We start from the raw sequence: 24,010 nt of genomic DNA, 5'->3' as shown, positions 1-24,010 counted from the left end.
AATTGAACACAAAATTAGGAATTAGAGTCCAATATGGACTCAAATGCTTCCCTTAAAACCCAGCTGGAGATTTAGCGCCAGGCACTATATCTTGAGCCTTATTTCTTTCCTAAAATGCCCTTCAACACACTTAAGCTAAGATAGTGTGTATTTTCAATCGTAACCAGCCCGCTAGTTGCCCGCGATCAGCCTTTACCGGCTAGACTGAGGAGAGGAGGAAAAGGGAGGAACAGAAGACTGGTCCACCTCAAGCTGGAGAATAAACATTTTGACACTCCCAGCTTGTTACAAATATAACTCACTCTTTCAGCCCCTAAAGATTTTCTAATTAAATCAGCCTACTGTTCTCTGGTTCGAACATGACAAGTAGAGATCAGTCCTTGTTGCAGCTTCTAATGAACAAAATGGGGGTCAACTTCAATATGTTTCATTAGTTCGTGAAAGACATGATATGTTTGACAAGGGCTCTAAATTTAGTGTGAAGACTTTTGCAATATACCATATGTTAGACATGTCTTTTGTGTACCCAATAATTCATAAACATGCTAGTCTGAAGAATCTTGCAGCATAGCATATCTTAGAGATGTCTTTTGGGTACGCAAAAAGTAATAAACATGTTAGTTATCTCAATTAACTTTCAGCATTTCAATACAAATCCTTGGATGTTCATCTACTTTTTAGTTTTGTTGACCTTGATTTAAAGATCCCATGATGGAAGTATGCTGTTTTAATAGGTTGCTGCTCTTGGAGAAGGTGTGTCTTTGGAAGCCAAATTGTTGAGCAGGTAGGTTGGGATTTATGTGACATAAGTTGTATCGGTGACATTCTTTTTTGTTATACTATGTTTTTGTGATTTTTCATGTGATACAATTGCAGAAAGGAAGCGGCACTGCGTCAAAGAGAGGTAAGTAGGTAGTCCTTATTGTGTTTGAGTTCAGTTATATAAATGTCTGGTTACCTATGCTTATTTAACGGTGTACTTAATTCCCAATTTGCTGGTAAGAAAGTGTTGAGATAATCCCATGGTGTATGAGTTTCCCTTGTTTATGGAGACTTATTACTATTGGTTATGGAAACAAAATTCCTTTTGTCAGGCTGCTCTTAAAGCTGCAACCAAGGATGGGAGAGATGAAGAAGTCGCAGCTCTTCGGTTTGCAGTTGAGGTAACATATACTAATATTTAGGATTTTGTGCTCTATCTTTATTTTCCAGATATTTCTATTCCTACTCTACCATTTTATGATGTGTACTAAATAGTGCATTATAGTGCTTTGTGTTAAAGTGTGTATTGTAGGTTTGATATGCCACCTTAGTTATTTCCTATTTTAAAGTTTCCTATTGTGTTCAGACATTGATTCTTGGTAGGATATCTTACCAAGAGTTGCTTTTAGTTGATATAATGGTGAGAACTTGTCTACGATAGAAGTATTCACTGTCTGTTAGCTTTCCCCCATCTTTTTGCATCAGTCTTATTCTCCCCTTTCTCCTTCCTTTTCTTCTCTCCCTCTTCTTGTTTTTTGTACATAGGTGCTGGTTATGTGCATATGTGCTGTTTACCAGTGCTGACACTGCTATACTTTGCTTATTCTTGTTCGAATCAGAGTGCAAAAGAAGAAGCTGCGGCAGCAATGGAACAGCTTCAAGAAGTAGAATCTGAAACCAAATCTCTTCGCTCAATGACTCAGAGAATGATCTTGACTCAGGAAGAGATGGTATGCACTTTCACCACCTTTAATGATTTTGGTATCTTTATATTCTCAGAGATATTAATGTATATCTCGGATATGGATTTCAGGAGGAAGTTGTCCTTAAGAGATGCTGGCTTGCTCGATATTGGGGTCTAGCTGTACAGCATGGTAATTCCCCCCCCCCCCTCTTAACCCTACTGCTCTTGGTGCTTTCTTTTCGTATTGAAAATAATATATGCTACTGTGCTTTAGTTTTTTGGGAAATCTTACGAGGTGGTTTGAGGGCTTTGACCAGATGAGTGAATTTGGGAAGGGTTGAAAGCAGATGATGTACCAGTGTCATCGGTAGTATTTAGAGTTCTTAACTTGCAACAGTGGCAGCTCAGGCAAAAAGGCTCCCGACAAGAAAAGTTTTGAGCAAGTAAATGTCATCTTAATTCAAAACTTACCAATCAACAACAAGGGTTGTCTGACATATTGTTCTTTATCTTTCACATGAGTAAGATGTTAGTGCACTTGTCTATGTGTTGTGATTATCAAAACTAGTGAGGGGTTAAAGGGTCATTTCCCAACAGGGATTCCCTTCACAGTTCTGTAATTATCCACAATACATTAATCCTCTGTGAACATCATTGCAATTGTTGTTGCTTCCAACTGTCAAAGAGGGTGAGACCAATAGGATTTTCTACATCTAATTACTTGGCCTACCGTTTTAATCTTCTCCTTTGTATTTTTTTTTTGGATGAATAAACAAATTCATCAACCAAAGGGGAGAAAAGTGCAAGGGAAATAATACAAAGCTGAAGACAGGGCTCAATGAAACAAAAGCACAACACTAGCACAAGAGGCACATAGCCTCACAATAAAGTGAACAAACACAACAGTAGCACACAAGAGGCACATAGCATTACAATAAAGCCAACAAACACAACACTAGCACATCTCCCTATATGTTGTTAACGCTCAAACCTGTCCTTTGCCCTTCTTAAGATGTTGATCTGTCAACAATGTTCAGAATTTTATCTTTGCCACGTGGCAAACTTATTTTAGCTGAAACTTTCCACGTAATGAGACTATATGAATTTTCCAATTTTGCAAACTTAAAAAGTGCCAACTGAAGCTTCTGTTGATGACTCGTGTAGGGAATGTGTTTGTAGGTTGTTTGGTTCGTGTATTCAAGTTCACATAAAACATACTTTTGGAAGTCGCCATAGCAATCAACTTTGATCGGTTTTGTCCTTTGACACTTGTAATGTGGCATCTGATTTCATCTTTAACATTTGTTTCTTTTTACTATTGTTAGGTATCTGTGCGGATATTGCAGTGTCAAAAAATGAACACTGGTCATCATTAGCGCCCCTTCCGTTTGAGGTTGTTATTTCTGCAGGACAAAAAGCTAAAGAAGAATCTTGGAGCCGTGGTTAGTCTTCTTGCGTTGATTTTTACTGGCACACATCTCTTCTTTTTGTTGAATAATTTGCAGAGAAGTATAAACTGGATGCAATATAATTTTCAACTCTATTTCATTATGACTAGTTTACTGATAAACCATGATATTTACAAACATTTGACAGGTGATATTGATCCTGAGAAAATGAGTAAAACTGTTCAGGATTTGAGTGATCTATCTGGAGAAGGCAATATTGAGAGTATGCTTTCAGTGGAAATGGGATTGAGGGAGCTAGCTTCCTTAAAGGTCTATTTTCCATTCATAAAGTTTGAACTGGTCCCCACAACCAAATGCCCCATCATCATCAACCCCCCCCCCCCCCAAAAAAAAAAAAAAAAAAAAAAAAAAAGAAGAAGGTTATTTGCTCATTTGGTTCTGTATTTTTTTATATTATTATTATTATTATTATTATTTTATTTTAATTAGCCAGAAGTGAAAAAGGGAGGGTAAGATTTGCAGTATTCTGAGGATATTATTGTATTTGGTAACAGAATAAGGTAGATCCAACTTTCAATACTATGAGAAGATACGAGGATGGTACTACTATAAGTTAATAAGGAGAAATTGGTATTAGGGGTAAAGGTGGTAACACATTTTTATGAAGGCAATTGGAAAATAAACAATGACTCTTTCTCACTGATGGAAGTTGTTAATTTTTTTTCTTCTGTATGCACTGATGTAAACCAGGTCTAGGGTTAGGGTATTTTAGTAGTTTTCCTTGACTTAGGGTTTGCCTAGGAGATCCAGTGAAAAGGGGGAAAGGCTTTAGGGTTTTTAGGTGATTTAGAGCCTGCTGAAACTGAATTCCAGATCTGAATCCTATTGTAATCAGAATACCAGATTCTAAATTTGAATTCAAATGCCAAACTAGGGTTTCGGTTAGGGTTGGGGAAGGGAAAAGGGCTTGCTGTGTCTGCAATTCAGAACTAAGGGTGCTACTGTTCTGCAGTTCAGAGTCTAGATTCAATGGATGAAGCGCTAAGATGTTAGGAACTTGGGGTTTTTCTTGAAATTTAGAAATTCTGCAGAACTTCCTGAAGAAGATGGAAGTGCAGGATTTTTCAAAGTCAAGAATGCAGCTCCACTATGGTCTGAATCCTGTGTCACATGGGTGAATTGACTCGCACTTGTGAATCTTAGTGGTCGTCCTCCCCCTCCCTAACTCTCACGTACTGCTGGTGGTAGTGGTCTGTCCCTAGGATCAGCTGAATCCTGATCATGAGGTCCAACACCCTCCTCATTCTCTCCATCATCATCAGCATTGTCGTTGTTGTTGGGGGATGCCTGAATCGCATCATCCTGGATGTTGGACCAGGCAATCAAATCCTCACTCTGGGTGGATGTACTAGGGTGTGGCACGAAGGGATGGGCGGGGGCTGCATGTGCAATCCCCTCCTGGGCCATGAAATCTGGCACATCAGCCCCCATCTCCTCTGCAATTTGTCTATTGGGACGACCTCCCTCCTCATCCAGTAAGGGGTTAAGGGCTCTCCATTGTTCCTAATCCAGTCAACTACTAGGTTATCATCATCATCCATCCCTAGTATGTCGGCCAACTCGATCACATTCCTCGTCCTTCCCCTATCTAATATGATCATCCATTAGTCTCATATTATAGTGTAAGTAGACAAGGTCCTCAAGACACTTCACACCCAATTGGTTGCGCCTCTTTGAGTGGATGAGGCTGAAGGTGCTTCAATTTCTCTCACAACCAGTGGCATAACATGTCTGGGAGAGTACTTTGCATGCAATTGTACTCAAGTGGGGTGAGTCACGGCCGAGTTGCAATCACCATTCAACTACAACAAACATAGGCCCCAAGTCATTTCAATACTTAAGTAACTAACTGAAAGATATAATTAAGTAATCAAATATATAATGAATTAATTTACCCCCAGAGGCGGATTCCCGTCCCGATATGGCCTTTGAACTACCAAAACTCCTAGTGGCATCCCTAAATGCCTTCGTTTAATATATAAATAAAATAAAAAAACTAGGTTAACACTTAATAACTTAGTATAAAACTATGAATTGTGAATAGCAAATCACAATCTCACCTCCATAAGGATGACTACCTGTTTAGATGGATCTGGTTCCAACCTCTCCACTACAGTTTGGACAGCACCTATCAAATCTTGCATCATCCCAAGCATGTCTTTGTAATGGTACTGGGATTTAGATAAGTATGTTGGGTAAGGAAAAGCATAAATTAGAGGGAATAGTCACTACTTATTGGTGTGATAATATAATAAAAATTAAATTGATTACTAGACTTAACAACTCACCAGCTTTATGTAGTGGATGTTGCAACATAGACTCCCATCTAATTTGGATGATGTCAAGGATTTTCTTGTTGCCCTGTGGGTAGACCTGAGCAACTTGCTGCTTCATCCTATGTACTGCAGCCCATATGTGTGGTAGAGTAGGTTTTCTCTGCTGATCTACCATCTTCAATACATACACCAAAGGCTCAAGCATCTTCACCAATGTCCTCACATTATTCCACAAACTGTCATCAAGTATGGTCAACTGTGCTCTTCTTCCTCCTATGCCTTCCAGTTAAACCATTGCTTTGATGCAAACATGCTCCTCAGGCCTGTCTTTTTACTCTTAAAGCTCTGCAGTGCTATCCAATTGTCAAATCTAGTTATGCTTGGCCTCACTAAGTCACCCTGACACTTGTCTCTCATCATCTTTAATGTATAGGTGTGGTTACAAATGAAGGTGCTAACTTGTCGGGCTTGCTCAACGGTCTTCTTCACAAGCTTGATCTTCCCCATGTCCTTTAGCATTAGGTCAATGCAGTAAGCAACACATGGAGTCCAAAAGAGCCGATATTTGTCATCAAGGCATCAATATAAAGTCCTCAAGTGTATTTTTAATGTAATATGTATTTAAAAATTAAAATTAGTACTAGAAGTAGAAGCATGTTTTGATACCTAAAGTTCTCCATCATCTTCAACCCAAATTTCTTGTAGTTGGAGCCATTATCAGTCACGATTTGGATCACATTCTCCACTCCAACCTCCTTCACCACTTGATTCAATAATTTGTAAATGTATTTTACATCATTTTTCTCACTAGATGCATCTATTGACTTGAGGAACATTGTCCTTCCATCACAAATTCACAATTCAGCATAAAATTGATGATTAACTGTCTAGTGGGACAGGTCCAACCATCAACCATCACAGTCACTACATAATGAATCCAAATGGGATTTAATCTATTAATGTACTAATTCAAGTCCTCTTTATGCTTAGGCAAATAGGCATTGTATATCTCATGTGGAGTGGGCCCCTGTACACCACTCCCATTCCCTGCCTATCTCCTCAATCATATCCCTATGTAGGGCGGTTGGGCTTTATGTGCTGGAATACTATGATACATAGACCATTTGGAGAAAGCCATCCCCACTTTCTCCTTCACACTCCCCCACAAGTGTTTCAACTTTCTCTGCTTTTGCTTAGGTCTCCTAATAGGGCCGGATCTGTAGGATGTGCTAATGAAGCTTGACCCCTTATTTTGGCCTGTGGGATAGGAATCTCCTCCAGCACACTTTGACTCCTTCTCATAAGGACTTGTGAGCTGCATGTGCCTCCTATACCTGCTGGCTCTTTTGAGGACCCACAACCCATAGCCCTCTGCTGCCTCCTCATGTCATCAATCCTCACCTGCTCCCTACTCATCATCATCATCTAGGCATGCATCCTTGAACTCCTCCCTATGTGTTATCTTCTTTTTCCTCCTTTGCTTTCCCCAGCCTAGTATGAGGCCATTGCCTTCTTTACCTCTGAGGGCACCTTTTGACATCTTACTACATCCCTACTTCCCCCATCTAGATGCACCTTCAATCTAGTGGCCCCACCTCTTCCTATCTGTGTCTTGTAATAATTGCACTCACTCTTCTTTCTATCGGCTGTCAGTGGCCTCCCGTGTTGCCAGGCTATGTCTGACATCTTTTAAAGAGAGTGCCTGATACAAAAAATACACACTAAGTATCTTAGAAAACATTACAATAAGCTCAAAAAATTACACACATGCTACTATAAATAATCTCCTATTTTTAAACATATAACATAAATTAATCAATTTTTTTAATATTTAAATAGTTTTTAAAAATATCATAATGTTTTTCAAACAATTAAAATTAATAATTAGCAACAAAAATCTGATTCAACACTATCACAACATAAATGAAGTGATGGTGTCTCACATTCATCAATTTGAAGCTCATGTATGAGGGTATACATGTGTATTTTTAAGAATATATACATATACATATTTTAGAAAATAATTTTCAAATACAGAAAAATAAAAAAATAGTAGCAATATGCAAAAATTAATTTTAACTTCACATAATTATAGATTGACATTCTAGACTAAACATACTTTAATTTGAAAGCTATCTAAGTTGATTTGAGCCATAACAAAACAAAAATAAAAAATGGAGAACTTTGTTAACTCACCTTATTTGATCCTCAAAAACCCATCAATGGATGCAAGAGTGGAGAAAGAATGCGAAGGAGTTGCTAAAATGAGGTGAAATGGGGGTAGAATCCAAGAGAAATGAGAAAAATGTTTATTTAGGGTCGAAACATAAAGGGCGGAACTACCACTCAAAACTGTCGGAAAAGCTAGTTCTTATAACTTTTGATGTATCGTTTCGGTCGGTACCGAAAATTTCGTACCATTTTGGTCGAAATGATACATTCCAACGATTATTTTTTTTTTAATTTCTTTTGATTTGAAAAAGTGCGCGAAGTTTGTTCCATGTCCGTACTCGAAATCTCTTTCTTTTTCTCAATGGAGAAAGTTGTCAAATCGATAGGTGAAAGAGGGGCATATCCCGTCTTACCTCTATCTTAGGGAAACAAAACACTTGCTCACAGAGTGAAAATATAATCTTCCAAAGGGGAAACTACAGAATGATTGCCTTCTTTTGAGGTTGTTTGCCTCTGTTATAAATCTGTTATTGATGTGAACCAGGATCTAGGATTCAATTATGCAAACCCTAGGTCTAGGTCCATCCTCAGGATCATCTTCAAGTGAATCGGCGGTCTTCTAGAGTTCATAATACCCTATGGTTATGGAATTAGGGTTCTAGTGTTGGGTATAAACCTTGCTGTAATTTTAATTTCAGAAATGGGGTGTTGAATCCAGGTTTGAAAATTAGGGTTTCTTAAGAATCTAGGGTTTGAGCTAGGGTTAGGGTTATGGTCGAGTGTTAAGTAGGGTTGAGGGAAGATGATCCTAAAAGGAATTAAGGTTTGGATAAAGGGTTAAAGTTATGATGAGAAGTATGGTCAGGGTTTTTTGTGGTTTTGGAAATCTAGGGCAGCGAAGGGATTAGGGTTAGACCAGGGTTTGGGGTGGTCTGATTGGGCTGAAATTGGGAGGGAAATGTGAAGGTCACTAGGGTTAGGGGAATGATGTTGCTAATGTTTAGGACAGATCTAACAGTTAGACTACCATAGATCTGACGTTGAAATTTGGGTCTCTATAAAAGTCTGAAAGTTCCAGAAAAATAGAAAATTTAAGGGTAATATGGGAATTTGGGTTATGGTTTTAGGGTTTTGGGAGATGAGTAAATGCTGCAGATGAGGGAAGAAGAGAGGAGAAGGGTGGGCTAGGGGTGGGGGTGTCTTGTATTTGGAGATGGAAGAAGGAAGCTGGAATTTCAAAATCCTGCAATTTTTTTTCATTTAATGGCGCTACCGCAAGTCTCCTCCATGGGAACCCAGGACCTCTAATCCTTGCTCCTTCAATCTCAGCTTTTTTTTATTATCATTAACTGATTTGTTGCACTATGGAGAGACTTATTTATAGCTTTTCGAATGAACTCACATTAGGACTCTATTTTAGAAGACAAATCATACTAAAACTCCTACTTGACTAAAGACTCTTACTCGTACAAGGACTCTATCGTATCTCAACCAAGAAGGATCCAAATTGGAAACTAAAAGTAGATATGAAATCCTTGCTAGTAGTAGACTAAATCTACAGACTCCCTTACAACTTAGGATTCCCAACTGAACAAGGAACAAGTACCCAATAAGATTGCTATGAGCTCCGACGTCTCCCCCCTTGCTTCCCCTCCCTCCTCCAGCCACCTCCCATCCCTACCCCCCCATGCCATCGTCCCACCTGTGCTCTCCACTGACCCTTCGATTCCTGCTATTCTTTGCTCCCTTGCGTCCCCCCAAAAGCTTGGAACTTCCCTGTTCAAGCCCTCCCACTCACCAATCCCATCCCTACCTTCTCGCAGCTGCAGCCTCTCATTCATCCCCCTATTCCCTCCCCTAACTCACCCCCTCTGGTTCACTGCCCTTCTGAAGCTACTACTGATAGCATAAATCTTTGGAATCTCGCTGTGTTTGGTCAATTTCTTGGCTCTTCCCCCCCCCTTCGGTATTGTTAAATCTTCGCTAGCCAAGCAATGGCGTGCTCAAGGTTCTATGGAAACTCACCTGATCGATGCCAATACCTTCCTGTTCAAGTTCGCCTCTCCCTCTTGCAAGGCTAAAGCCATTGAAGGATCTCCATGGTTCGTCGGTAAGTCTCCCATTTTTATCAAGTCCTGGGAACCTTCTTTGCCTCTTTCCAGGGTCGACTTCAACTCTATTCCCCTCTGGCTCAACCTCCCTGGGCTCCCTTTGGATTTCTGGAATCAAGAATGCCTTAGTAGAATCGGCTTTGCCATCGGACGGCTCCTCCGTTCTGACCTGAAAACCGCTAATTTGGAATGTCTCTCGTATGCTAGAATTTGCGTTGAAGTTTCTGCGAACAAACCCCTCCCCCCTCATATCATCATCGAAGACGACAATGGATTGCATTACAACCAAATTATAGCATATGACTGGATCCCTGAAAGATGCGACGCCTGTGCCTCCTTCGGTCATGATGTATCCTCCTGCAAATCTGGTTTCACCACTGTCAACTCTTCGGATGGGATTTTGCCCCGCCAAACGCTTGTGGTTCCTCGGCTTCCCGGTGAAGTTTGCTCCTCTCTGCCGCCTGAAGATAAAATGGAAGAAGTACTCCCTATTCCGGATCAAATCCCTCTGATTGATGCGTTGGAAAATGTCTCGGTGACGGTATTCCCTTCCAAGTTAGCTCCGGCATCTGTTCCGACGAAAACATACCGGAGAAACCAGAAAAAAAAAGAAAGAAAAAAAAATCGAAGCTCTCCTGGTTTTGCTCCGCTGGTCCCGTTGACTCTGCTCTCTGCAAACCTTGCTCCTCAGGGGAACGACATGGCTCTCTCTGACAAAGATCTGCCAAAAGCTCCATCGCTTCACACTGTTGGCTCTGTTGACGAAGCTTCAGTCTCCAGGTCTCCGCAAATTCAGGTACCTCTTAACCCTGCCAATCACGAAAACCTTGATGTAGCATCCTTTCAGCTTTCACCTCAACCTGCAACCGATAAGGTATGGCCTCCATTACCGCTTCAAGCTTTAGTCAAGCCTTCGAACCCTGTTCCCCCCTTGCTGTTGTCTCTGGTTCCGTCTCCCTGTCTTCATCCTTATAATACCCTAGTCGATAAGGATGGAGAGGGCCCCACCGACTTTTTGGAACCCCCTACTCCATTAGCGCCTTCACTATCCACCTCCCCTCTTATCCCATCGCCTCATGGGCCTATTCTCTTAAGCCCATCTGCCATCTTAAACCCATTAGACAATTTAAATCATTTAATCCATTCTAACCAACCTGGCCCAAATCACCGACAGCCCACTAAACCCATCAAAAAAACCAACCCATCCAAAGCCTTTAACCCAACCCACAGCCCCCGTCAGTCTTCTAAACCCATCAAGATAGCCTACCCATCTAAAACTCTCGACCCAAACCACAGCCCCCTTCGTTGGCCCTGCAACGATTCATCCCCTGTTCTCCTGTGCCCTCTGAACCAAACTCCCCCTACCCCTACCCCTGGTTTCCCTACCATCCACCGTGAGCTCTCCCCAACCGAACTCTCCAGTTACCCCCTTTGTCCCTTCTCTCCCAATTTTGACTCCTCAATTGACCCAAACCTATTTGAAACTCCCTCCCCTCTGCATTCTCCTTTGTGTGAATCTCCCCCTGTGCCCCAGTACCCCACTTCTCATGCTGCCATTTTGCCCTCAAGCTGCTCTGATGGGTTTTTCCCTCCCCAACAGTAGCCATGTCCATGTCCAATATTATTATTTGGAATGTAAGGGGTTTAAATGCCCTTTCAAAGCAAGCTGATGTGAAATCCTTTCTTCGTGAATCCAAAGCCTCTTTCTGTGCCCTCATTGAGACCCATATTCAAAATGATAATGCCCTTCGGATTGCCAAGGCTATTGCCCCTTCTTGGTCCTTCCTCTCCAATGCTAACCTTGCCCCCAATGGCCACATTTGGATCCTTTGGGATCCATTAAAGTTTCAAATTTCCCTTCTTTCCTCTTCCTCTCAATTCATGCACCTCCAGCTCATCTCTCCCTATTCGTCCTCTCCCCTCCTTCTCACCATTATCTATGGTTTTAACCGGCCATCTGACCGCTCTCCTCTTTGGGATGATATTCGTTCTCTTGCTCCTTCTGCTGAAGGCCTCCCTTGGGGTATAGGGGGTGACTTTAATATCGTTCGATTCGCGCATGAAAGGGTTGGCGGAAATCTCCCTGACCCTGCGGCTGTGGATGACTTTAATTCTTGCCTTGAGGATTCTGGTCTCTCCGATCTTCGTTGGTCTGGCCACTTTCTCACCTGGCAAAACCGGCGGATTGGGGAAGCTCGTATCTCCTCTAAGCTTGATCGTTTCCTTGTGAATGAGCCCTGGCTCTCCGCCTTCCCTGCATCCCATGCCCATTTCTCCCCTCCCAGTCTCTCTGACCACTCTCCCTGCTCCCTCCATATTCTTGACCTCCCCTCCTCTGGCCCCAAGCCTTTCAAATTCTTCGATATGTGGGTCTCCAGCCCTTCTTTTCTCCCCACGGTCATCGAGGCTTGGAATCTGCCGACCCATTGTTCCTCTCTCCCCTTGATTGCCCTCGCCCGCAAGCTCAGGAACACTAAGCTTGCCCTCCGATCCTGGAACTCCTCCACTTTTGGAAACATCTCCACCCAAGTCTCCTCTTGCCGATCTGACCTCTCTGGAATCCAGATCCTTCTCCAAAGTGATCCCTCTAACATCTCTCTTGCTGAGGAAGAACGAGTTCTCTCTCTCCCTTGCTCTCTCTTCCCTTTCCTCCCAAGAGGAATGTTTTCTTCGGCAAAAAGCGAGAATCAAATGGCTTGAACTTGGGGACGCAAACACTGCATACTTCCACCGCTCCCTCAAGGGTCGTTTGAACTACAACTCCATTCCTGGTCTTCTGACGAGGAGTGGTTCCTGGATCTCTGATCTCCCTAGTATCAGGAATGAAGTTGTCTCTTTCTTTTCTGGCCTTCTCTCTCCTCCTTCCCTCCCTCCTCGGACTCCCTTCCAACCCTCGCTCCTTAACAAGTTCGTCTCTCCCTCTGATTTGGATTCTCTCTGCTCCATCCCATCCCGTGAGGAGATCCTCCTTGCTATCCGCTCTCATAAGGCTAATCGCGCCCCTGGCCCTGATGGTTTTAGTATGGGATTTTTCTTGTCTGCCTGGGACTTCATTGTGGAGGATCTTGTTCTCGCCATTCGGAGCTTCTTTCTCAACCCCTCCCAGATCTCCTCCATTAACCAAACTTTCCTCTGCCTCATTCCCAAGAAGCTTGGAGCCACTTCTCTTTCTGATTTCCGCCCTATTTCCCTCTGTAATGTTATCTACAAATTCATTTCCAAAATCCTTGCCAATCGTATCAAGAAGGTTATTCCCTATCTTGTTAGCCCTAACCAATCTGCTTTCATTTCGGGCCGAAGCATCTCGGACAATATTCTCCTTTGCGCGGAAATCGTTCGGGGTTTTGAAAGATCTTCTCACTCCCCGGCTGCTCTTCTGAAAGTGGACCTTCACAAAGCCTTCGATTCTATCCGATGGGATTTCATTAGTGAGGTCCTCTCTGCTATGGGATTCCCTCCGGCTTTTGTCCGTTGGATTGAGTTGTGTATCTCCACCCCCTGCTTCTCCATCATCATAAATGGCTCCCCTGCTGGCTTCTTCCCCTCTAGGGTGGGAATCCGCCAAGGATGTCTTCTTTCTCCTTACCTGTTTACCCTGGCTCTTGAGGTCCTCTCCCGTATCCTCCAATCTAACACGGATCAGCTCCTAATCTCTCCCATCCCCAAATGTAGATCCACTAACCTTACCCACCTCGCCTTTGTGGATGATCTCATGATCTTTTCAAAAGCTGATCATCAATCCATTTCCACCATTCTTTCCTCCCTATCCTTCTTTGAATCTCTTTCTGGGCTCCGTGTCAACCTCAGCAAATCCTCTCTATTTCTCTCCGGAGTCTCGGATTCTACCAGAGCCTCTCTTCTGCAGCTCTCAGGTTTCAGTCCTGGCTCTTTCCCAGTGACCTACCTTGGTCTCCCCCTCATCCCCGGCAGGCTCACCAGCCATCATTGCTCCCCCATGCTTGATCATATCAGGAAAAAGCTCCAACTCTGGAAAGGTAAGCTTTTATCCTTTGCTGGGAGAGTGGTGCTCATTCAATCTGTCCTCCAATCTTCTTATCTTTATTGGAGTGGTATCTTTTCCTTCCCCAAATCCATTATCCAGTCCATGGAGTCCCTCTTTTGTGCTTTTCTCTGGAAAGGCCAAGAAGTCTCCCGATTTCTTCATCCCATCTCTTGGGCTGCGATCTGTCGTCCCAAAGCGGAGGGTGGCCTTGGAATCCGTGGCATCTTCGATGTTAACGTGGCCTGCCTCCTCAAACTCATATGGAAGATTGCTACCAAGCATGACTCCATTTGGGTTTCTTGGGTCTATTCCTACATTCTCAAATAAGACTCCATTTGGACCACTTCTTGTCCCTCTAACCCTTCTTGGATTTGAAGGAAGTTACTTCTCCTCCGGCTCCGTGCTCTCTCTGCCATTTCTGTCCAAGTTTCGACTGGCTCCTCCACCCTTTTCTAGCTTGACCCTTGGCATCCGTTGGGCATTCTCTTCACTCTTCTTGGCCCCCGCTCAGTCTATGAGACCCGCATCCCTAAGACTGCCTCCCTTGACTCCTTCATTTCTCTGGGGGCCTGGTCCCCTCTCCCCCACCCCAATCTCGCACATGTCTGGAACTCTCTTCCCCCTATCTTGAACCTTCCCTGTGATACTACCATTTGGTCCCCCTCGCCGTCCAAATCCTTCACCACTTCCTCTGCATGGAACCTCCTCCGTGGTCCCCACCCCCTGTCCCCTGGTCCCATTTGGTTTGGTTCAAAGGTCACATCCCCCGCCATTCTCTAACCCTTTGGAGAGCTTTTAACCTTGCCCTCCCTACCCAATCTTTCCTCATTAGCCGCCACATCCCCGCCAACCCTAGTTGTACCCTTTGTTGGAGTGGTTCTGAGGACATTGACCACCTTTTCTTCTCCTGCCCCTTCTCCCGCCCCCTTTGGGATAGAGTCCTAGCATCTATTTGGCCCCGCTTGAGACGCTCATACGGGTTTTTTCGTGATTGGTCTTGGATTTCTAGGAATTTTGCTGGTAACTCAATTTGCGATCGCCTTGGCAAGTTAGTCTTCAGTGCCACCATCCATCACATTTGGTGGGAGCGCAACCTGCGAAGATGGACTCCCAAATCTCGCTCCTTAGATTTGATTTGGAAAGCCATCTTCTTTTATGTTTCTTCTAGATTGCTCTCCCTTCCCCATCCCCCTGTTGCTGACAACCCCAGAAATAGGTTAATTGTTAGTTTCTGGGGCCTCAGCTGTACTCTCTCCCCCTTTTCTTGAGCTCCTTGCTTCTCCCCCCCCCCCTTCTCTTTTTTTCCCCTTCCCGTTTTGTATTTCTCCTGTTGTTCTGTTTGTTGCTTTAATATATTATTTATTCATCCAAAAAAAAGGATTCTCAATAACTCAACAAATAATTATTCAAACTCAAAATTAATAATAATTCTAAGGTCCCTATAAACAAACTGTTATATTTTGACCCAAATTCTTGTGCCCAATTTGGAAGATGGACCCGCACCGATATATTTTGGTGGGTGACCCGAATGACCCGTTTGCGGAGATCTGTGGTGGAAGCGGAGGGCTTAGGTAAGAGTCTATATATATATATATATGTATCTTATGTTTGCCTACCACATTATTGAGAGATTTGAGATTTTTTACTAGGGTTTTGGGTGAGAGTTCTTGTAATGCTGTTCTTGACAATTGGTTGTGAGATCTCCTTCTGTTCTTCTTGTGCACAGTGGAAAAACTCTTCTTCTTTGCTTGTGGACGTAGCATACCACATCGATGTGTGAACCACGTTAAATCTCTGTGTGTTTTCATTTTTATTTCTTTTTAGATTTGTTATTTCATGGTGTTTATTTTTCACATACTGGACCCAACTAAATCCAAATAGTAGACTCAACCGAAAAATAGCAAAATTACGAAAATACCCCTATGCTGGCTGAAGTTGCCTGGGTTGCTGGTAGGGCTGTAGGTACTGGTAACCTCCTTGGGCCCTCTTTGGTGGTCCTGGATCCAGTTCACGTCAGTTATTCTTCCATGCATGGTTGTCAAAGCGTCTCTGCCTAGGTGCCTAGGCCCATTTTTGGGTCAAGGCAACTTGGTGTCGCATTGGTGTTTGTTGCCCTCTATCGCCTTGCCTTGCCTTGCCTTGACAACCTTGCTTCCATGGGAACAGTATTTGGCATTTCAGCATGCAGCTTTTGGGCATCAAATGAACATATATGTAATTTCTGTTCCCTTAGTTGTGCTTTTTGCTGTATATCCACAAAGTTACAACCTGCTGAGAGAGAAAAATTTTCTTTTTGCAGAAGTTTATATCTGTTAGATCCTTTGTAAAATTCTGTAAAAATTTAGTTTCATTATAGTTATTTACCCTATGTTTTTGTGTGTCGTTTTGGTGTAACATGTTGACTGTCATGCTTATTTCTTTATTTTGACCTTTTGACTTTAAGGTTGAAGATGCTGTCGTGCTTGCATTATCACAACACCGGCGTCCAAACTTGGTTCGACAAGGCAGCTCAGGTTTGTCAAACTCTATCAAATAATTTGTCGAGCCTATTCTCTCATTTTCTATAGCCCTGCTTTTCCCCCTCCTCAATTTTGTTTGGGGTTCTTATTCAATATTGGTGACTTTTCCATATGAAGAGAACGATATTCAATTCCACTAATGACAGTTGCCAAGGTATAGGGTGTCCAGGTTCCTTTGGTCAAATCGAGCAATTTGGTCGCCTTGACTTTTAAGTCCCTCTCCAATGACTTGGTTCGTCTAGGCATTGTGACAACTATGTCTCTAATTCCGAATTGCAAAGTTGTCAATGATTTTTGTTTGTAAACAAAGAATTACTTTCAACTAGGATAGACAACATCCCATATTACGGAATGTAATTATTTCCTTCCATCTTTCCCACAGGATGGATAATATTCAATCCACCCCACCAAACCACACCTTACACCGTTGAGGTTTTCCAACTTCAAGCTCCTGAAGTGCAATAGAAAAGAATCTACACCTGTTTATCCAAATTCTCAGAGGTGTCTTAAGACATTCCATTTTTTTGGCACTCCCGTATCCCTTAACAAGTTCCTGAAGGAAGCATCTTCCAAGGGATTTGTTGTCTATCATGTAAGGGATAGGCGACGAAGGTGCATGGTTGATTGATCCATGCCAGCATTACCCACCCAAGTTAAAAATGCCTATGTTATAGGACCAGTGCCTTGAGCCTTGGACAATGTGCAGAAAGGTGGTTACTGATTCTTCCTCTTCTAGACAGCAGACTTGCTTGCCAATTATAAGCCTTGAGGTAATCGACTGTTATTCTCTATTGTGTAGTGTGAGCAATCAACCAACCGATGCCTCTACTATGCTCATTAATGTGACTCGTGATAAAAAGTTTGACCCCCGTCACCTCTATATACAATTTGGATAGCTCTCTACTGCACCCTGGATTAGTCCCGACTCCCGAATCCTTGAGGCTGCCCAAGGAAAGGAATAAACTCTGTAAGTAGATCTGTCCAGACATGTTAACCTGGATCTCTGCTGCCAATACTTCCCCCATCCTTCAACTCGCTTCTGGAGACCAGGGGAAAGCGTGCAGGCAGTATACAGGATGAATGCTTCAGTTATTGGTTTTACTTGGTTTTTCCAAAATCCTCCCTTCCACATACTATGGAGGAGTCACATTTGATCATGCTGACAGCACCACTAAATGTGAGGGTAAATTCATCAACATTTATGGGTGGAAATGACCTTTATGGAATCTCAATGAACATTTGAATATGCTCCTTAATATTGGATTCTTCAAAGTCGGGAAGAGGTACATCCTTTGGTTCACTCACCCACTCACCTATAAACTGAGTTCTACCCAAGAAAAAGAAAAATCAACTGAATTCATTGGGAAATCGGACCATCACACAATCTTGCCATCCTATTGGAATGTTGGTTGATTGACATGTTTTTGAAGGGGCAAGTCTGTTCTACTTTGGGTAGTCTTTCCTTCGTAGCGTTTGAACTTCACTGATTTCCATGCCTTTGATAGGGGCAGATCCACAAAACTTTGAACATGTCTTGCACTGTCTTCTGGTTTTGATTCTTTTAGTCCTCCGATATTAGATTCTTTTCATCACATACTGGGTTGTTGTCCTGCTTTAATCAATTCTCCTTGGTCAGGATCTCAGTACCTGTAGTCAGCCTAGGGGCGAACAGAAGATTGAGAAAAAAAGAAGAATGAAGAGGACTGAAGAACAAGAAATATCACAAGCTTACAAAGGAGACCCTGCGATTGGTTTGTGTTAGATCTCCCAGTTTTAGGTCATATATTTATTAACTTTTGTAATCTATAGAATGACAGATCTGCCCCTAATAAATCTGGCAGCAGAATTGCACAACACTAAAAAGAGAAAAAACTCCTAACTTAGCAACGCTAGGACAGAAATGCCCCTAGTGTCACCTCTACCTTTCTAAGTCTCCCCCTTAAGCTGGAGCATACAAAATAAGGGCTCCAGCCTGGACTAACAAGACCATATAAAAAACCTTCATTGATCTTGAGCATAAATAACAATAGTAGATGCTGATAGATACCAAAAGAACTTCACTTAGGAGATAATCAACAGCAACTTAAGTAAACAATCTTCATGCTGAATGAACCATCTAACAATGAGAATAATAGGTGGCAGTGAAGATGGACCATATTCATAAGTATACTGGTAACAATGACATCAAAGGCACTATCCAAATAATGCCAATTGTAGGGATGAATCTCCCAAAAAGAAAAAATAAAACAAAATAAAAAGTGCAGCTCCAACGTCTGTATAAGTAGGTAAAAGCGCAACTTTAATATCCGCACTGAAGTTCTTCGCTAGAAGGCTAGTAGTGGGTAGTAGGTAATAATTTTGTTCAACCAAAGGCTGAAATAGAGCCTCAAACAAAGGTCTCTACAAATCATATGTAGGTGGGTTACTATGAACCAAGTAGGTAGCTAAAAGATAGTATGGGTTATTGCAGACCAAGTAGGCTGGTAAAGGACAGTATGAGTAACTGCAAACCAAATAGATAGATAAAAAGAAGCTTGGGTTATTGTGGACCAGGTAGGTAGGTATTTTGTAGAATACCTTTTAGTCTCCACAAATAATGCTCTTCAAAAGTCTTTTGAGTAGATATAAAATAAGTCTCCAATCTCCTCCCCACATGTGGCATACACGTGGACAAAAACGAGAACGAATTTCTAGCATCTCAAAGTTTATGCTAAGCAACTATATTACTTGATGAAACCCGACACAAGAACTTGCAATTATATAGAAGAAAATTTTGAATCACTAGCAACAACTCAAAGTTTCTTTTCGTGCCCCTTCTCCAGATCTATCTGGGGAAAAGGCATTGCTTCCATTTGGCCTGTTTGAGGCGTTCCTATGGGTTTTTTCGAGATTGGTCTTGGATTTTGAGAAACTTTTCAGGCTCTTTCATTTGCGATCGGATTGGTAAGCTAGTGTACTGTGCCTTGATCCATCACCTTTGGTGGGAGCGCAATCTTAGGATATGGACTTCCAAATCCCGCTCTATAGATAGGATTTGGAATGCCATCTGTTTTGATGTTTCTTCTAGGCTGATAGCTATTCCCCATCCCCCTGTTGATGATACCCCAAGGAACAGGCTTATTGTTGTCTTCTGGGGTTTTAATTATGCTTTTCGGCCTTCTGTTTAATGGCCTTGTTCTCTTGTTTTCTTGCTTTTAATATATTCTTTATTCATCCCAAAAAGAAAAAGAAAAAAAGAAAAACAACTCAAATAGGTCTGTAGCAAAAGTAGCACTCATAACATAAGGACAGTAAACCATGTATCAGTGAGGGAAGCACAAACCAATATTAAGGTAGCGAATGCATCATAGGAAGAGTAGATAACCATTAGTATGTACTAGAGATCAAAATAGTAGAATAAATCAGAGAAAATTACCACCAAAGATTTTGTAGTAGCGACTAAAACACGGTTCTATTTATCTGATGATATAGGACAGCAAATAAGAATACACCAATAGCACTTTTTTTTCACAACATGATCTGGGTATTAACAATCACAAAGCAACCCCCCTCCAAAAAAAAAAAAAACCTGAAGAACAGAGAACTGATGTAGATTCTGTCATTCTGGTAAGAACTAATGATTTTTAATATAATATTCCATCTACCAGAATAGTGACACAATTGAAGTTGATCTTAGTAAATACTAAATAGAGTGGCAAGGAAAAACAGGGCAGCAGTAGTAATATAATCCAATGAATAACAGTTTTTTTTTTCATTTCTCAGAAGAAAAGGGGTTGCTGTCGACTTCTGATAAATAGGAGATTTGAAGAAAAACCAGCCACAGTACTCACAAGCATATGCAAGAATCGCAGCAATTATGGCAGTGATATAGAACCTGTAGTAATAGGTAGAAAATACCTCACAGTAGTACCACAATACTCATTGCAATTGCAAGAAAAAGGGGGGGGGGGATTCCCCAAGATAAGAGCAGCAGTAGATGAAGGTTGTGGATAAGATTCATAATCCATTGAACAAAGAGGAGGAAGGCACCCTAGGGACTGCAGTCGTTTCTCAGAAAAGAGAAGAAGAGTTTTGCCCGAACTTTTATCTGCAGTAGATCACAAACTGAACAAATGATGGCAAGAAGATTTTTGCTGGATCTTGTATCTTCAGTAGATCATGCACAGAACAAATTATGGCTAGAGGGTTTTTCATTTTATCTTGTGTCTTCAGCAGATCGCAAATTGAACAACTAATGGCAGAAAAAGACCTTCATCCTCTGGGTCTTCAGTAGCAATATTAGATAGACAAGGATCACTGCATAAATTGGCAAAGAAGGATCTTAGTTACATGGATATAAAACTCAGAAATTGATCAGTGGTGAGAGAGTAGTCCTTAAGCTGATCACAGATGCTCTGATACCATGTTAGGATTTCAGTACCTGTAATTATCCTAGGGACCAAAAGAAGACTGAAGAATAAGAGAAATCACAAGTTCAGAAAGAAGAGCATGTGATTGGGTTGTGTAAGATCTCCCAGTTGTAGGTCATATATTTATTAATCTCTTAGAATCTCAATAATGACATGTCTGCCCGTAATAAATCTGGCCGCAGGATTACACAATTGTAACAAGAGAAGGATTCCTAGCCTAATGCACAAGACGAACCAGCATGCTTTTTCTTTACAGATCGTATATTATGATACATGTTTATATTTTATCCTTTGTTTTAATTCCCTCCCTAATCTGTAGAGCTTAGATTTTGTGCACTAAATACTCTCTTATTTCATTCCATCAGGTCCCAAGTCACCTGGCGATCCAAAATTTCTGGAGGCATTTGGTAAACTCCATTCCAAGGAATATGTTTTAGAATCTGTCATTTGCTTGGAGAGGGGGGGGGGGGGGAATCTACTAGTGATTAACAATTTTGGCTAGGGAAGTAGAATCCTTGGTCATTCATCCCACTAAGGAGTAACCTTCTGTTAAAATGAATAATCATATTATTTTCCTTTATCTATTCTTTCATATTCCATGGATGACAGCAAACAGACTGACATGTGGTGCAAAAGTAAATTTTATATTTTGATGGTTATAGTTTTACCTAGTTGGGTTGGTCCTTAAGGTAGCACAGCAATGATATTGCGTCTATACTTTTTGTATGCAATTGAAGGCTCAAGGCAGAACACATTGTACGCCCGTCTTGGTGTATGTTCAAAAAGAGAGATATCTGGTTTCTGTAGTTGACTACTCAAATTGATAATATTAATTTGGCCTACCTACATGTGTTACCCTAGATAAACTCCTTGGAAAATGTCTTTATTGTGTATTTCTGAAGGTAAGAAACTGACTTTTGTGATCTGCCCCTTCTTGCAGAGTTAAGCCGAGAGGAATCTGAAGATGTTGCTTTCAAGGAGGTTTGTGGTCTATTTGTTCTCTCTTTTTTTAACTTGTTATTTGTAGGATCATGGTTAGTGATTTTTTTTGAAGTCAACTTGAGTTTGTGCCAACTAAATGAGGTTGGATCCATGATCCTGCTTTTGCCAATATGCTAAGCAAGACTCAACTTGTTTCGCCCCCTTTTTCTTCCGTTGTATAGTGGTTGCAAGTGTGATGTACACACCGTGTATTACCTGGTTTAACATGCGACTCTTTTTAAGTCTTAATGAATCTCCATGCATTTGCATCTTCTAAGTGATTGATGTTTACTTGCAAGTAGTGATACTATCAGTTTCAAGGTTTTGTACTTACCTCAATAGTAAAATTGGCCAGGCATGGCTTACGTATTTCTGGAGAAGAGCCAAAGTCCATGGAGTTGAGGAGGATATTGCTGATGAAAGACTCCAATTCTGGATCAGTCGTAGCAACCAATCTCCTACTTCCCATGATGCCATTGATGGTAAACTCTGCTTTATAAATTAGGTTCAATTGGTGTGTGTGTGTGTGTGCTTTATAATTTATAGTCTCTGCTTTATTTTAAGGCAAATGAATTCTGTAAGCACTCTGGCTCCATTTTTCTCAACAAAAAAAATATTTTCCAGGATTTTGGTAGAAACAGTTGAAAATCGTATGACAATAACTCAAATAAGTATTTACTGCAATGTGATATAAAAATGTTCATATTGTACATATTATTGTATGATATTATTCTTTTGGCTATTTATGGAAAAGAGAAGGGGGGTTGGGATCAGATCAAATTTCAGGAAATTTTGGGGATACATTTAATGGATGCACATTGCACCCATGGAGGATGCCAGCCTCTTCATATGACTGGAATATTTCTTCACTCAACTGTGGCAAATATTCTTCGTGCCCCCAACCTTTCAATTGAAAAAAGAAAAAGAAAAAAAAAAAGGAGGGAGAAAGAAGACAGCATAAAATACAAAATAAATATGGAGAGTAATTTACTTGTAAATGTTGAGTTGAAACAAATGGAGCTCTGCAGTTGCATGTGTCTCGAATATTTGCATATGCAGTGAATAATAAATATTATTTGTCGGTTCTTTGTGGTCGAATTCTATATAGAAAGTAAAATGAATTTATAACGTGGTATCTAATATTAGATTGTTAGGACCAATTCTGTGACCTAATGTTCAGGTTTTAGGAATAGCAAAATATGGGAAATTCTGCTGGGAAAATACCAACAGTAGCAACCTTTTTTTTTTTTTTTTTTTTTTTTTTTTTTTTTTATTTTATTTGTTACTGTTATTTTTGTGATCGTCTGAGTTGATAGATTTCATGGTGCTTATATGCAGCTGAGAGAGGCTTGTTGGAGCTGAAGAAGCTGGGGATTGAGCAGCAATTGTGGGAAGCGTCTCGCAAGGAGATTGAACAAATGTCATTCATCGCTAACGGTCACAGGTCCATAGCTGATTCAGAAACATGTTGATTATGACCATACGATAATGATGTTCTTGTGTTTGACCGTTGAAGTTGTCGTTGTGGTTTTTGTGTGGTGATGGCTATCGACTGCCACCTAGTAGGTGATTGTTCCTCCACTACCCCCCACCCCCCCCCCCCAAAAAAAAAAAAAAAAAAAAAAAAAAGGGAAAAAAAATGAAGAGAAAGTAAAACCAAACCAATACAATTCCTCCCCCTTCGCAGGAAAAGTGGGAAATAAATTTCTCAGGCATCTGATTGATCACAATTTTCTTAGTTCACATGGCTAAATTATTTTTATAAAAATAATATGTAATTATCTGAGTTCTTTAATTTCTTGAATTAGATTATTGATTGGACAGTCCAGCAGCGATGAGTAGTGATACCGGTGAAGTGATGCGTCTTGCCGAATGTTTTCGTATGCTCATTTTTGGTCTTTGAGCGTGAAAATGATAGGAACGCGGAACCTAAGTTGAATCCGGTCGCCGACCGGAATCCATGAGGTGTTTTTTGTCTTGTTTTCGTGTTTTTTAACCAACTTCTTGGGTTATGCTGTTTCTTCCCAGCGTATAATTAATTAACAAGAAAAGAAAAGAAAAGAAAAAGAAATTGAAAGACATGGAGGAGCTAGTGAGGTGAGGGTTAATTAATTACATACATAGCAGTCGTCATCGAGGGTGAAGATATACTTCTTCTTGGAAACCAAGAATCCAAAGCAACGGACTGCAGCATGACTGATGGAGATGCAGCGAGACTTGTCCCCAAGAATCCGAGAGATGTCGTGGTGGTTGTAGAGGTCATCGTTGTAGCCTTGAGGGACTTTGGATCTTTCTGGAGGGATCTCCACCTTGAACAGTTATCAAGTGATAGGGCTGGAGGAATGGCTTCCATGTTTCCAAAAACTCTAGTTTACTCCTAATGGAACTCGTCGAGATCACAACA

General features: G+C 41.3%; 1 protein-coding gene across 1 annotated transcript in view; it reads left to right on the top strand.

The window, feature by feature from the left end:
- LOC149006219 (coiled-coil domain-containing protein SCD2-like) overlaps nt 1–24,010 on the top strand; it is a 29,071-nt gene extending 5,061 nt beyond the window's left edge. The window contains exons 7-18 of the mRNA XM_089166319.1: nt 735–784; nt 877–904; nt 1,095–1,163; nt 1,602–1,712; nt 1,796–1,856; nt 2,992–3,108; nt 3,263–3,384; nt 16,141–16,210; nt 20,991–21,032; nt 21,566–21,606; nt 21,962–22,088; nt 22,945–24,010. Coding sequence (XP_089022445.1) covers nt 735–784; nt 877–904; nt 1,095–1,163; nt 1,602–1,712; nt 1,796–1,856; nt 2,992–3,108; nt 3,263–3,384; nt 16,141–16,210; nt 20,991–21,032; nt 21,566–21,606; nt 21,962–22,088; nt 22,945–23,078 — 972 coding nt within the window. The 3' untranslated portion in view covers nt 23,079–24,010. The remainder of the gene's footprint in view (nt 1–734; nt 785–876; nt 905–1,094; nt 1,164–1,601; nt 1,713–1,795; nt 1,857–2,991; nt 3,109–3,262; nt 3,385–16,140; nt 16,211–20,990; nt 21,033–21,565; nt 21,607–21,961; nt 22,089–22,944) is intronic.

Source organism: Hakea prostrata, chromosome 8, assembly GCF_041222555.1.
Source record: "Hakea prostrata isolate BN-2017 chromosome 8, UWA_Hpros_2, whole genome shotgun sequence".
Lineage (NCBI taxonomy): Eukaryota > Viridiplantae > Streptophyta > Magnoliopsida > Proteales > Proteaceae > Hakea > Hakea prostrata.
This window is presented reverse-complemented; position numbering and strand designations above follow the sequence as displayed.